The sequence below is a fragment of the Ictalurus furcatus genome, chromosome 8 (assembly GCF_023375685.1).
Source record: "Ictalurus furcatus strain D&B chromosome 8, Billie_1.0, whole genome shotgun sequence".
Taxonomy (NCBI): Eukaryota; Metazoa; Chordata; class Actinopteri; order Siluriformes; family Ictaluridae; genus Ictalurus; species Ictalurus furcatus.
This window is the reverse complement of record NC_071262.1, coordinates 3,127,407-3,141,744: the sequence shown is the minus strand read 5'-3', so window position 1 is coordinate 3,141,744 and position 14,338 is coordinate 3,127,407. Positions and strand designations below refer to the sequence as shown.

Below are 14,338 nucleotides of genomic sequence, written 5' to 3'. Positions count from 1 at the left end.
TTATTCGATCAGCTCCACGATTCATGCTTGTATTGAAAAATTATCTATACATGTATAGGTGTTATTATGGCTAAAAAAAAAAAAGAAAAGAAAAAAAAAAAGTTTCTTGACGTTTAATCCTCTCCTCTACATCAAACCTGAACTCACTTTGAATTTCCATGTGGTCATTGTGCACTCCAGAGTATATTAAAGAAGCCCAAATAAGAGCTTTTATATATTTTAATAAAATCAACAGCCTTTTTCTGTCTGAAAACTTCTGTCTCCTGCTCTTGCATCTGAATCTAATCTGAATAATCGAATCATACTTTTCGTATATCATTGTTCCGGTCGGTGTCTTGCATGTTAAACACTTCAAATCATTTAGTGTAAATTTACACGAAGTGGCTACTATAAAGTCAATAATTTGCTGGATGACTGTTATTGGATAAGACCCGAGTATACGATATAAATGCTAGTCAAAGGAAATCCAAACCAAACATTTGAAGGTAGACTTTCTTATGAAAGTGGTCTCTTATTTAACTTGTAAAAAAAAGGTTGTAAAAGACACGAGATTGTGCAGCTTGAAAACCATTGAAATTATTCTAACACTGCTACAGATTTAGTTTTTTTTTTAAAGCAAAAAAAAAAAAAAAAAATCACGTGAGTGTAAAGTATAGTTGATCATTTATAGCAGTAATGTATCATAGTTACATAGTACCTATATTTTAACAAATATTATATATCTCTATATCTATTTAAACAGCATGTGACATGTTTATTTTTATAAAAAAAATTTTAAAAACACATTACAGTGATATGCCCTCATGGTTCGGAAATATTTTTGAAGTTATGGATTGGTTGCATCGCCAAATATGGCTTGTCCACGTGTTAAATTTTTTTTTTTTCCTTATGTATATGTAGCCATCTTAAGTTCTTACGGGTCTCTGTCAATGCGTCTGCCCTCACTGTGTTCTGTCTATGTTCAAGGTCATGTTTAAAAGCAATAAAGAATAGTAAAATTAAATTCTTTCATCCAAGTTTTGCCAGCGATATTTGAACTATTAATTTCTTCATAGCTTTAAATATATTTGACTTGTAATAGAGGTCTCTCTTTAAAACTGCATATTTAAAAAAAAATAAAATTAAAAAAATTAAAAAATTATATATATATTTTTTTTTTTAATTTTTTTTTGAGGATAAAACAGGTCAGAGTCTCAAAAAAGTAATTTCTTGTAGTACCACTCTCATTTCTATCCTTTGGACACGGTGGAGCAAGGACTGAACATGTAAATATACTGGACTACAGCAGTCACCGATCTGTAGGTGATTAAAAGGTTATGTCTCGGAGCGATTCTAGATAGTTCTATCCATTGAGTCGCTAGAATAATATTTCAGTCTTCATGTATATTCTCAGACAAATTATTAGATATGTTGGGTGGGGGAGGGGGGGGATGTTTGAGAATTTAATACTGTAAGGATTGATTGCTAATATGGAGGCAAATAGCTTAAAGATGGATTACGAATGGTCCTATAATATAATAGGGGTGTAACAATACACACAATCCAACTCTGATACAGAAAAAAAAATCCTTGCCTGAATGCATCTTAGGTTTCCATTTTAAAATTGATCAGAACATTCAACTTTAAAGTTTAATAACACGGCGTAAACAGCATTGGGAAAGCGAGAGGCGCTTTTTCTAATTTTTAATATAAAAATAAGTCTTTGAAGCATTGCACGGAGGGCTTCAAAAGCATTGCGAGCAGAAATTTAGATGTTTGTACGGAGAACAAAATCGTTTAAATACTAATCATCATCCAAACGTATTCCTTTATAATGGACTTTCTGGCCATTTTGGGGGGGGGAAAAAAAGACAAACAACGGTTCACTTGGTGCTTTCATATAAGAAAGCCATTAGTAACAGACATAAGAAAGAAAAAGATTTAAATTAATTAGATTAATTGCAAGAATTTCACTAGCAAAGTCCTTTTCTCAAAGACACTAGCTCTCAGTCCTATGCGCTACTCACACATGCCAGGTATTTTTGTTTTCTTTGGTAGTAAATATCCTATTTGAGATAATCATGTTATTATGGAGACCTTCGGTTATGCAGATCGAACAGCAGGGGAAAACGAATCGAGGATGTTTAGAAGCCCTGGAGTTGGATTGAATACCATGTCCCGTAGTGATTGTGATTATTATTATTATTATTATTCCAAAACATAGTGTGCATTTATAAGACAACATATTCTATTATATTCAAGTAGTATACATGTGTTTCCAACCAATGTCTGATTTAAGCAAAGACTCCTAGCAGCAACATGTCAGGTCTTTACTAACCTCTGTCCTGGGAACTCATGTAGATGATCTTCCCCCCACCATTTCTGCTTTCCCTTTTTCTAACATTCTGGCCGAGTCCAGCTAAGAGCTATAAGGAAATATATTAATATATATATATATATTTTTTTATTTAAAAAGCATGTAAACTATCAGGACTGTGATTTAAGTATAAATATAGACAACACTAATATAATATCTGTAATTGTGTCCGCCTCTAATACTTTCGCAAAAAATAAATAAATAAATAAATAAATAAATAAATAAATAAAAACCTGGTTCAACTGGTGCTAATTTTCACACGTTTTATAACAACCTATTTAAATAAAGGAGTCTTCGAGTCATCAGTGTCCTCCTAATAATAAATAATTTTTTTTAAATTTTTAAAAAAAAAAAAAAAAGAAGACAGATCAGATACTCTGACTTTACTATGGCGGTCACTAAATTGAACTATTAACTGCACAATTGAGACGTGTTAAAAAATAATAAATCACATTCAATTTACTGAATTTCAGTGCAAGAAAAATACAATACAGGTAAGGCATGACTTGCAAATTGGAATTCAAAATGACAATATGTGCACATTTGCCAGTTACATGTGATTATACATATTATACATTACTTGCAGCGGCATTCACAAGGGAGACAGCTTTTAATAAAAAAAAGGGGGGGGGGGGGGAAGATAAAAAGTTTTATTCAAACTGATGTGATTCCAATCTCCAAAAATCTTGGGTAAGAAAATTTACTGGTTGGTGTAATAGGGGTATACTTAAGTATAAATGAGCATGTAACTATACCCATATGCACAAATAGACGTGTTTACTTACGAGTGGTATGTAAGTAAACATTATTTTCAAAAAATGGAGATAATTTATACCACAAATGACCTACTGGAACCAGTGACATGATTTAGATTGGCATTAAAAATATGTTAGCATATAAGCTAGGCACACTAGTTAGTACTCCCTGATGGAGTACGCTGCAGCCCACACCAACATGGCTACAAAGAATCCCAAGGGTCATAACGGGCATTTCTTTTCAATCGCAGCATATATTAAAAGCTTTAATTACCCAATTAACATTGAGGACATGATTCACTTGCAGCATTTCAGCCAGGTAGATATAAAAATATACTGATTTGAGACCCTGGCTGACACTAGCAATCCTGCTCCAATAATGGGGATAGTACTTTAAGAAGTACTAATTGAAAAGCCTTTACAAAAACCTGCAGGTGGAGGAGGAGGGGGGGATAGGGGGTACCATTCTGTTCTCATCTCCTGTTGTGTAAAGTAGGTTCTGGTTTATGAGGTGGAGGGGACCGAGGAGGGCTATATCAGTGTGTCTTTGTGATGGCGCATTATGTGCTGGTTCTTTTCAGAGGGCCGTCTAAAGCCCTTCTTGCAGTAGTCGCACCTATGTGGGTAGTCCTTAGTGTGGATGGAGATTACGTGGCGTTTGAAACCCGAGGCGTCCGCCGTGTTATACTCACAGTACTGGCACTGGTAGACTTTGCGGCCGCTGTGAGTCTTCACGTGTTTCTTGAGTTCGTTCTGCTGCCTGAAGCCACGCTTGCAGCGTTTGCACTTAAAAGGCAGCTCTTTCGTGTGCACGGACAGGATATGCCGACTCAGAGTGAAAGGGTCCGAGATCTTAAAGTCGCAGTGCCGACACTGGTGCACCTTGTTGCCCCGGTGCGTTTCCGCGTGCTTTTTGAGCTCGGACGGCCGGTGGAAGCCTTTTTCGCACACGTCGCACTTGTGCGGAAAGTCCTTGGTGTGCACGGAGATGACGTGGCGCTTCAGGTCGCTCGAATTGGTGCTCTTGTGCTCACAGTGTGGGCACTGGTGAGTCTTGTGGCCCTGGAAAACCTCCATGTGCCGCTGCAGGTCCTTGTCGTCGGCAAATGCCTGCGGGCAGTGAGCGCACTTGAACGGCAGCTCGGCGCCGTGCTTGGTCTTTACGTGAGTCTTTAAGTTGGAAGGGTCGGCACAGCGGAAGTCGCAGCGTTGGCAGCCGTACGGCTTCTCGCCCGTGTGTGTCCGCATGTGCTTCTTGAGCTCGGACGGGTGGCGAAAGCCCTTAGCGCACTCTGCGCAAACGTGTGCAAAGTTTTTGCTGTGCACGGCCAGCAAGTGGCGGTTGAGCAGGCCCTGCTCAGCCGTCTCGTATTCGCAGTACTTGCACTTGTGCAGCTTGGGTTCCTTATCACGCAAGATCAGCTTGTTGGGGCTGAGCGGGCTCGCCTCCCGGTAGTGCCGCGTGTACTCCGTGTACTCCGGGACTTTCTCGTTCTTGACGATGAGCTTGTGGCTCTCCAGGTGGTTGTGAAAGCTGACCTTCTTATTAGTAGTGAAATCGCAGTCTGTACACTGGTACTTCTTCTTAAACATGTGGTCCGGGTGGTTCTTCATGTGCCGCTTCAGGAACCCGCGCGACTTGAACTTTTTGCCGCAGATGTGGCAAGGATAGACCGTCAGCGGCAGGCCGTCAGGGCCGATTATTACAGCTGCAACAGAGAGGATGATTTACTTAAGTGTGCACACTTAAATGTGGTTTCTACAGCTCGTTCACTGATACCAGCTTGTTCTGTCATACCGGTCTGGCACTGCCGGGTCTCGCCCTTCTTCTTCTTCTTGATCCTCTGTTTGAGAGCGCGGCTTGTACTGATGCTGTCGCTGATTTGCAGGTATGGAGTGCTTGCACCGTGTTTACTCTCTAAATGAGACTCCAGATTGTTACCTAGAGTGAAAAAATAGGAGCGCAACATTTGAACTAGCCAGCAGTTTGATTCATTATGCACAAAGTTGGGACAAGACGCATTTAAGTGCGCAGTGTAGATAAGCAGGTGCTTAAAAACTTTGGGAAACGCTAGAATTACTTCAGCGGGAACGTAAATTAAGAACAGAAGAGCTATTTGAGAAGCGCAAAGCAAGAATTCGAGACTAGCGACAGTACCCTCTGAGAAGAGCCATGATGGAGCCCGTATCCACGATCACACTGATGAAAAAATGATTCTTATCCTCTGCCCCATGGCCTCGTGCAATGTTTATATCGGGTTGCGTTCTAAATCACAGTTGGCCCCAACTTTGGCTGCCCTTATCCACAGAGTCTCATTGACTCGGTTGTAGATTTGGGCATTACTTTTCCTGATAAAAACAAGCATGCTGTCTGGGGTGGACTGACAGGAAGGTCGTAGTGCGCCGCTCTAACGATCCGTGTGAATTTGGCGCGAGTTAGTTGGACAGATGAAAGACTCGGCAACGCTGATGGAACTCCACTATTTGCTAACTTACCTGTGCCCTGCAGGTTTGATGTAAATCTCCACCTGAGCACATGCAAGTGTTTTAGCTTTTTGTATTTTTAGGCTTTGCGGTCGCTGGTTGGCCGACTTGGGTGTGAACACACTTTTGGCTTATTGGCTATTAATTATGTACCGATAACATTCTGTTGTTTGTTCATCGCCAGAAAGACAGCATCTAGAAGATGATTCGACTGGAAGCATATGAGTGCACAAACTTGACTAGTATGTAGGAAAGATAGTATTTGTAGTATTGTTACACTCGCTTATTATAATGATTAGCACAGAACACAAAGGAGGAAATCCCTCGCACACATGCCCCGCCCGTAGGGTACGCCAAAAACTAAAAAGCCAGCATGTGGGCGAAATACAAGCAAAACCAAGTGCATCACTAGTAATAATAAAATCCAAAATAGTGAATCAAAATGATACTTAATAATTCAAACTAACATTAACACTGACTTTGAAAAAAAAAATCAGTACATCAACCCAAGTGGTATGAAGCACTTTCTAAATAAATAAATCAATCACCTCAACAATCTTATGAGTAAAGAGAAAATTCTTCCCAGTAAAAAGAGAAAAAATCTTCCCAGTCCAGCAACTTAATGGACTGGAAATTAAGCTCTGATGGGAATTCTCTCTCTCTCTCTCGCACATTTCTCACCCGGTCTTGGAGACTTGCAAAACATAACAATGAGACGGCTGCATTACGACCCACAGCGGAGGGACCCCGAAACAAAAGACAGTCTGTGGTCAAGTTGCGTTTACGAGAGACAAAGGGAGGACTACGGGAAACTGGAAAGCATCGGTAACCGTTGGAATTCCTTCAGTAGGAATGGATTAGATAATGAGCTAATCAAAAACTGTTGAGCAGTACGTCTACCCAATTGAGTTGCAAGTATATATACACTCCACCGGTCAAAAGTTTGTGGACACTTGACTGAAATGTTTCCCGTGATCTTAAAACCCTTCTGATCTGAAGGTGTATGATTAAATGTTTGAAATCGGGTGTTGTAGACAAAAATATAACTGTGCCGACGTATTCATTTCTTTCATTAGAATACTAACATTTTATTTACAGAAAATTTGACGGCTCGGGGCGAAATGTTCCGAAAAGCAGCCGATAAGAGTCCGGCGTCGGTGGGAACTCCTTTAATACTGTTTAAAAAGCATCTCGGGGAAATGGCCGTTTAATATTATATTTATATTATGCGGTTTATTTTCAATTCTTTCAACTCCTTTATTTTTTGTATCTTTATCATTGGTACACTGAAGTATTCTTGCTATCGGGGTGGCATGAGAGGCAGGCCTGGCGATGAGACAATCCCTGGACATTCTTGTGTTTTGTTGTGTTTTTTTTTGGGGGGGGGGGGGGGGTGTCACCATGCTTCACGATTTCTCTTTTTAAAATGACTTAAACCACTTATGAAATCTCCCGCACTTCTTGAACACAAAAGGTTCAGTGCATTTTCCCGTTTTTAGAACGTAAACTGGATAACTCCTGTAGCCACACTGAAGGCAGGGCATAGGTAACTCAATTAGATGCGCTTCGCCATCATCACCTGGCAATGACTGAATACTGACCGAGTCCAGCTAGGATGACTGTACCCGAGATCTTTCACTGATCGAGTGAGATGGAGTGAGCAAAAGTCTTAACCCTTTGTGTGTCTTTTGTATTACTTGGGAGGCTTCCATCACCACTGGCAGGAAAGAAACTAGTTGCAAAATAAAAAAAAAATAAAAAAAGGTTGGGTGCACTGGCGACTATTCCAGGCACCATCTGGGCCCCCGGGTTGATCAGATTCTTCAACCTTGCATTACTGTAAATCGATGGGTGTGGGACAATTGCATAGAAGCAACTATAAGATGTTTAACATTCAAAAGAAGAAATGACAAACCATAGGCAGCTGCCCATGCAACAGGAACAAAGGTCTTATTAGATGGCGAATCCTCCAGTTGCGCTTCCTGTATGGCAGGAGCCTCATCTTCCCCAACGATCACCTCCATGTACACTTGGTCAGTCATCTCAGAAACGTCTATTCACACGACACATGGAACGATTAGACGTATTTTGACACTTTGACCTTGTAGAGTATGATACAGTATTGATGAAATAGGTTAGTATCACAGTTATTGCATAGTATTATGCAATTTATAACAACCAGAGATGTCCACTACATTAACGTGTAGCTTAATTGAGGCTGTTCTGAGAGCAGAAGGAGGGGTTACTAGCCATTGTTAGTTTGGTGTTCTTAATAAACTGGATGTACTTCTCTAATATTGGCACCCATGTTAAATTTGAGCAAAGAAGGCTCTGAAATTTTGTCTTTATTGTTTAACTTTTTGATCTTTTGTTCAAACCAAAATTCACAAAAATACTCTGCTCTCATGGACATCAAACGAATGCAAACAAAACACGTTTATCTGGGGAAAAACAAACAACACTTTTAAATATAGGTGTGCACCAATTACTGGCACCCTATGACTTCATATGAGGAAAATATATTTGAAGTATATTCCCAGGAACTTGTTTAACCATGACTTCCTGCTTCACAGGGGTATAAATATGAGGTAACACATAGATTAAATTCCCTTAGTCATTCATAACAATGGGTAAGGACCAAGGAATATAGCTGTGATGTGCGGCAAAAGGTTGTTGAGCTTCACAAAATGGGGCGTGTCTATAAGAAAATAGCACAAGCATTGAAAATGCCCATTTCCACCATCAGGGCACTGATTAAGAAGTTCCAGTCAACTGGAAATGTTATGAATCGAGCTGGAATTGGACGTGTGTCTATATCGTCTCAACGCACTGTGAAGAAGACGGTTCGAGTGGACAAAAAATCTCCAAGGATCACAGCTGGAGAATTGCAGAAGTTAGTTGTGTCTTGGGGTCAGAAAGTCTCCAAAACTACAATCCGAAGTCACCTACACCACCACAAGCTGTTTGGAAGGGTTTCAAGAAAAAGGCCTCTACTCTCAGCCAAAAACAACAACCTGACTGCTTCTGCCAGAAAGCTTCCAATGGGCCGTGGTTGGATCTTCCAGCAGGACAATGATTCAAAACATACATTAAAATCAACACAAAAATGGTTTACTGACCACAAAATCAAGGCTCTGCCATGACCCTCCCAGTCCCCTGACCTGAACCCCATAGAAAACCTGTGGGGTGAACTGAAGAGGAGAGTCCACCAGCGTGGACCTCGAAATGTGAAGGATCTGGAGAGATTCTGTATGGAGGAACGGTCTCAGATCCCTTACCATGTATTCTCCAACCTCATCAGGCATTATAGGAGAAGACTCAGACCTGTTATCTTGGCAAAGGGAGGTAGCACAAAGTATTGACTAAAAGGCTGCAAATAATTGTTGCACACCTATATTTAACAAAGATATAAATCTATCTTTTTTGATAAACCTGTGTAGTGTTTTCAATTGTTTGATATCTATGAGAGGAGAGTATTTTTGTGAATTTTTAGAACAAAACATCAAACAATAAAGACCATTTTTCACAGCCGCCTTTGCGCATATTTACCAAGGGTGCTAATATTAATGGAGGGCACTGATGCAATCTTATCTTAGCCTTTCCCTCGGGTCAAACCAGTCTGGCCATTCTCGTGCACGTTTTGTTTTTCCGCACAGTTCCGTGTAAACTCCATAGACTCTGTGTTATAGATCCCAGGAGATCTGACCAACACCCAACCGACAACCGTGCAACGGGTCACCAAGATTTTCCCCCAATTCCCATGTTTGATACGAACACTAGAGGAAGCTCTTGACCAGTATATGCATGATTGTATGCAATGTTCTGCTGCCACATGATTGGCTGACTCTACGAACTGAACCCATGAACGCGCCATTCTTAAATAGAAATGCGTTTAAGACAGCGCTACGTAGGAAACGTGCTGCTTAATGGTTTAACATTACCATGCTTTAAGAACAAGGTTTGCTCACTCAGATCTTCCTGTCCTTGGCTGGTATCCTTCACTGCCATGTAGACCATTTTCTCCCTGGGCAAACGACCCGTGCTTGCTGTTGTTGGCTCCAACACTGCGTGCCCGTTGGGGAAATCACTCTCCTCAACAACCTCTGTTCCACCTACAACATGACCAGAAAAAAAAGTTGAAATCTTCCCAAAACCTTCTTGTTTTCTTTTAAAGATTTTTAATCTTAGGATTGTTAAAAGAGAGAGAGAGAGAGAGAGAGAGAGAGAGAGAGAGAGAGAGAGAATATACTCTCTCAGTACACATCATTTTATGGTGAAAAAATAGATTCCTAAAAGTATCAACGCATCTTCGGATATCGTCACACATCCTCACCTATTTCCACATCTTCATCCCCTTCGGCCTTAAAGATGTACACTTTGATAACCTCAGAGCCAAACTCATCCTCTTTGGATTCGTCGTCCTGGCCCACCTCTGTGCTGATTTTTAATGGTGTGTCACCGATATCCAACTTCTCCCCAACATCATCCACTGCAATGCGAAGGGGAAAGAAGAAAAAAACATCAAGCATCAATGACTGTAAATTCCAGTGCGTGTCAGATCTACTATATTTCAGCATACGAAAAGTGACAGTATCGGCTTATACCTTTGCGTATTTTTATTTATTTATAAGAATGCCATAAAACACTACAAATATAACATTTCACCTATTAAAATCACTACTGACTAACATGAGATCATGAGGTAGTCTTCCGAGGCGCTCTTGCCATCTTCTTCGTCATCGGTCTTAAGGGTCGCACAGGGTGGCGTCGTCTCGTGTGCGTGAACTATGGACTCCGTGTCTGCGACCATCACCTCCTCCGACACCAGCTCAGGGCTCAGTGGACTGTCCTCGTGTGTGGACATTAGATCGGTCACAAACACCTGTTCAGGCACCGTTTCTTCGATAAGTTCGGCAGCCAGGACATGGTGGTCAGCGTCCAGAGCCTCTTCAATGGCCACCTCTGCTCCCAGGATAGATTCAGACATGATGACATCCTCCCTGCCAATACCAGGCCCTTCCACCACTTCAGCCTCCAGCCCATGCTCCAGCAGGATGCCCTCGTCGGTATTCACATCCGATATCAGCACGGCTTCGGGTACCGATACCACAATGTGCTCGCCGTCTATGTGGGCCATGCCCCCCATGCCTGTGAACGCAGAGTCCAAAAACAATGGCATATACACATTATACAGAGTCAAGCTGAATCCCAAATGACATATGAAACACATTATATTATATTATATTATATATATATATATATATATACACACACACATACACACACACCATGGTCTATGTGTGTGTGTGTGTGTATGTATGTGTGTATATATATATATATATATATATATATATATATATATATATATATATATATATATACACACATACACACACACACATACATACATATATATATATATATATATATATATATATATATATATATATATATATATATATATACACACATACATATACACACACACACACACACACACACACACATCTGTAGACGGATGGCTGGATTGACAGGTAAACAAACGCAGTCAGGTAAACAGACAGACACATAAACAGACAGACACGTAAACAGACAGACAGGTAAACAAACAGACAGGCAGACAGACAAACAAACAGACAGGCAGACAAACAAACAGACAGGCAGGCAGGCAGACAGACAAACAAACAGACAGGCAGACAGACAAACAGACAGACAGACAGACAGACAAACAAACTAACAGACAGACAGACAGATCCTATAGTATTTTCCAAATTACAGACAGATCATACTTGCCCTTACCAAAGTCTTGCATTATCATTGTGTGGGGCATTTTCAAATCCTGGGAGTGAAGCTCTAAGACCCCTCCTCCTCGATCCATTTTCTTGGATTATTTTTTTTAACAATGCTAAAATTAACCAAAAGTGGAAATAAACATAAAATAAATATATATATAAAAACAAACCAAAAAAAAACAAACAAACAAAATAAGCAGAAGAAATATGCTAGTCATGAGTGGCAGTAACTGCGATGGGTAATTTAAATGTAAATGTTATTATCTTATTATCCCTTATAAAAGGAAATGTAGACGTACCTTCACATTTGTTGACTGTATATTTAATACACATAAAAAGTGTCAAATATTAAGCAACACAGCATGTGTGTGTGTGTTTGTGTATCATCAGGGAGGAAAACACCTGGAAATAAAATAACGTGTTATTAATAACGCACCAACGACAGCACCAAGAATACTCAACACAAAACTGCAGCACACTTTACAGAGTTAAAAGTACAAACGCTCAGACCTTATTATAGGGGATGGGGGCTGTTTAACCTTCACTGGTTTGTCTAGAATCGACTGGGATTTTCGTGTCATAAGAACAAGACACACTTTCGGGGTATCTGTGTGATGTTATATGCTCTGCAAACTTGTTTTAACGCTGTGGAGGGAATTTCCAAAATGACGTCATGGCGCCGCCCATAATAAACACAGGAAGTCTTTCCCAGCGCTCACATACCATTTAAAAAAAGCACAATATCTTCAACCTGACGTGTTGTCGTGTTTATTGTCGTTGTATGTCTAGAAGATTTAATGTTGTTTTTGTTTTATATTCCAGACCCTCCCCCTGCGCGTTGCCTCCTCTGCTGCCCGTGTCTACCCATAGCCCTTTGCAGCAGCTGAAATCATGGCCATTGCCCGCCATCTTGCTATTACGTACGCTGCTTCGCCCCGTTGCGTCAAACCTTGAAATCTAAACATCTTTTTTTTCCTCCCTTCTTCCCCGCGACAATATTACTAACCAACAGAAAACCAAACGCCAATAAAGGACTTTGGTCTTAACGTGTTGAAAACTATACACATTGCTAACTAATGGTTTAATATTCGCAATTTCTCTACATGGCTCTAGTCGGCGATCCGCCATCTTGTATTCCGCCATTTTAGTTCATGCTAGTTAGTTAGCATTATTTACCCAGCAAGAAGATAGAGGAAAACAAACGAGTCAACTGCACACACGCGTTATACATGTATATAGTATGTATATAGTGTATAAACTGACACTTTGTGTACTCTTTTGAGTCTCGGAAATTATCTGCGCGATGATTATCTTTACTCGTACGAATCTCCGACCGGTTGCTAAGCCAGCTAGCAAGGCCCTTCCTCGAGCTTTTGTTTGTTGTGCTGTCCGACGAGGCCCAAACAGGCCGCGGCTCAAATTTTGCTAACATCCGGTGTTAATAGAGACGCATTTACCTGGTCCGTTGATTCGTCGTTGGCACGCCGACGCCCTTCTTATTGCACCGAAGAGATCATAATCCGGTTTTAGCTTTATTTTCCAGGCGTAGTGCGTCTGCGGCCTGTACATCCAGAATCCCCGAGCAAGCTTTCGCAGGCCCGGGCCAATCAGGCTGCGCGCCGCCAACAGGGGCGGGAGGGGGCAGACAACGCGCGCGAGGCCTCGCTCACCGCCGAGCCTGGGCCATTTACGTCACCCCATAGAGAAACATAGCCGAAGCTATTATGTTATTAACTCGATTAAAGCATCTGTTAGATACAAAAAACAGCACAATAGAGCACTAAACAATGAACCATCATGACATACTACACTATTATGACGTGCCGTACTGCTGGTCTTGTTAAAAACAGAAGTGTGCGATTTGTAATGAGGCCTGTGAAGCAATTCTCTAGGGGTCTTTTTACATGAAATCCCAGAAATGCTTAAGTGAATTATTTATTAAGACTGGCCCCTAGACGATCATTCAAATAAAAAACACCTGTTAAAGATGCTTAAAAAGACACCAACTATTCTTAGACTGCTGGTTGGGTGTTTTGTATTGGCCTATGGGGCCTACATGTAGCTAGTGGTAAATTAATCAGATCCTAGTGACAGAACCATTCCACCCTTACCTAAACTTCCCAGATCTTAAACTGCTTTGAAAGACCAACATCCTGGCTAACACTGAAAAAGATTGTAGAAATGTTTACAATTAAAGCTGTACGTTTACAACATGCAGTTTAGATTCCACTACAGCCCTAAAACTCTCTTAGTGCGTGTATATAGATGTAAATACAGAATAGATGTGGTATAGAAGCGTAACATAGCCTACAGAGTTGTTGGGAACAGGATCAAGAAGCACGGATATGAGGAGAGATAACCTCGCCATTTTTAATCAAAATGTACGCAGAACACCTAACCTTCTACCTGTGACCTACCTGCTGAGAGTAAGCCCAATTTAGTGAGAAAACTACTGATTAAGTTTATACATTTGCAATTTTGATATGAATCGTTTATCAATTGAGTAAATGGCGGTGGAATGGAGACAAATAACTGGAAGAGAAAGCGTGTTCCATGTAGAGATAATGGTGATGGTGGTACTGTGGAAAAAAGAAGAAAAGAAAAAAATACCGAAGAATCAATCTTTGAAAATGTTTCTATAATTATCATGTAATTATATAGGCTATAATAATAAAATAAAACATTATAGAATTTTTATATAATGATCATTTTGGAATTTAGCTTCACACCATAACCATAACATGAGATTCCTGAAATAAAATTGCATTTTGCAGCTCATATTTGTAATGAAGTATGAGTGGTTATCATATTAGTATATGGTCCTAGAGATTTGTCAGGCTTAAAAAAAAAAAAAAAAAAAGAATTTTTTAAAATTTATTTTATTTATTTATTTTTTATTTAAATGTAGTGGGTCAGATTTATTTTTGGAAGGTCAAATTCTAGTTAAACAA

At 40.2% G+C, this 14,338-nt stretch overlaps 1 protein-coding gene across 6 annotated transcripts in view; it reads right to left on the bottom strand.

Moving 5' to 3' along the window:
• The window catches only part of znf711 (zinc finger protein 711), a 33,494-nt gene extending 20,253 nt beyond the window's left edge, over positions 1-13,241 (bottom strand). For 2 of the 6 annotated variants that reach the window (XR_008386491.1, XR_008386492.1), the window contains exons 1-9: positions 12,845-13,240; positions 11,687-11,789; positions 11,395-11,500; positions 10,285-10,743; positions 9,929-10,084; positions 9,537-9,707; positions 7,511-7,648; positions 4,910-5,053; positions 3,804-4,820 (exon numbers count right to left, since the gene is read on the bottom strand). Coding sequence is in view for 4 of the 6 variants with exons in the window: in XM_053630310.1 (XP_053486285.1) it covers positions 3,643-4,820; positions 4,910-5,053; positions 7,511-7,648; positions 9,537-9,707; positions 9,929-10,084; positions 10,285-10,743; positions 11,395-11,473 (2,325 nt within the window). In the remaining 2 variants the exon portion in view is untranslated. Of the gene's footprint in view, positions 1-200; positions 2,406-2,789; positions 4,821-4,909; positions 5,054-7,510; positions 7,649-9,536; positions 9,708-9,928; positions 10,085-10,284; positions 10,744-11,394; positions 11,501-11,686; positions 11,790-12,844 lie in introns of those variants that run through there. The other 4 variants (XM_053630313.1, XM_053630312.1, XM_053630310.1 and 1 more) reach the window with 4 other exon arrangements.
• Between the last annotated feature and the right edge of the window lie 1,097 nt (positions 13,242-14,338).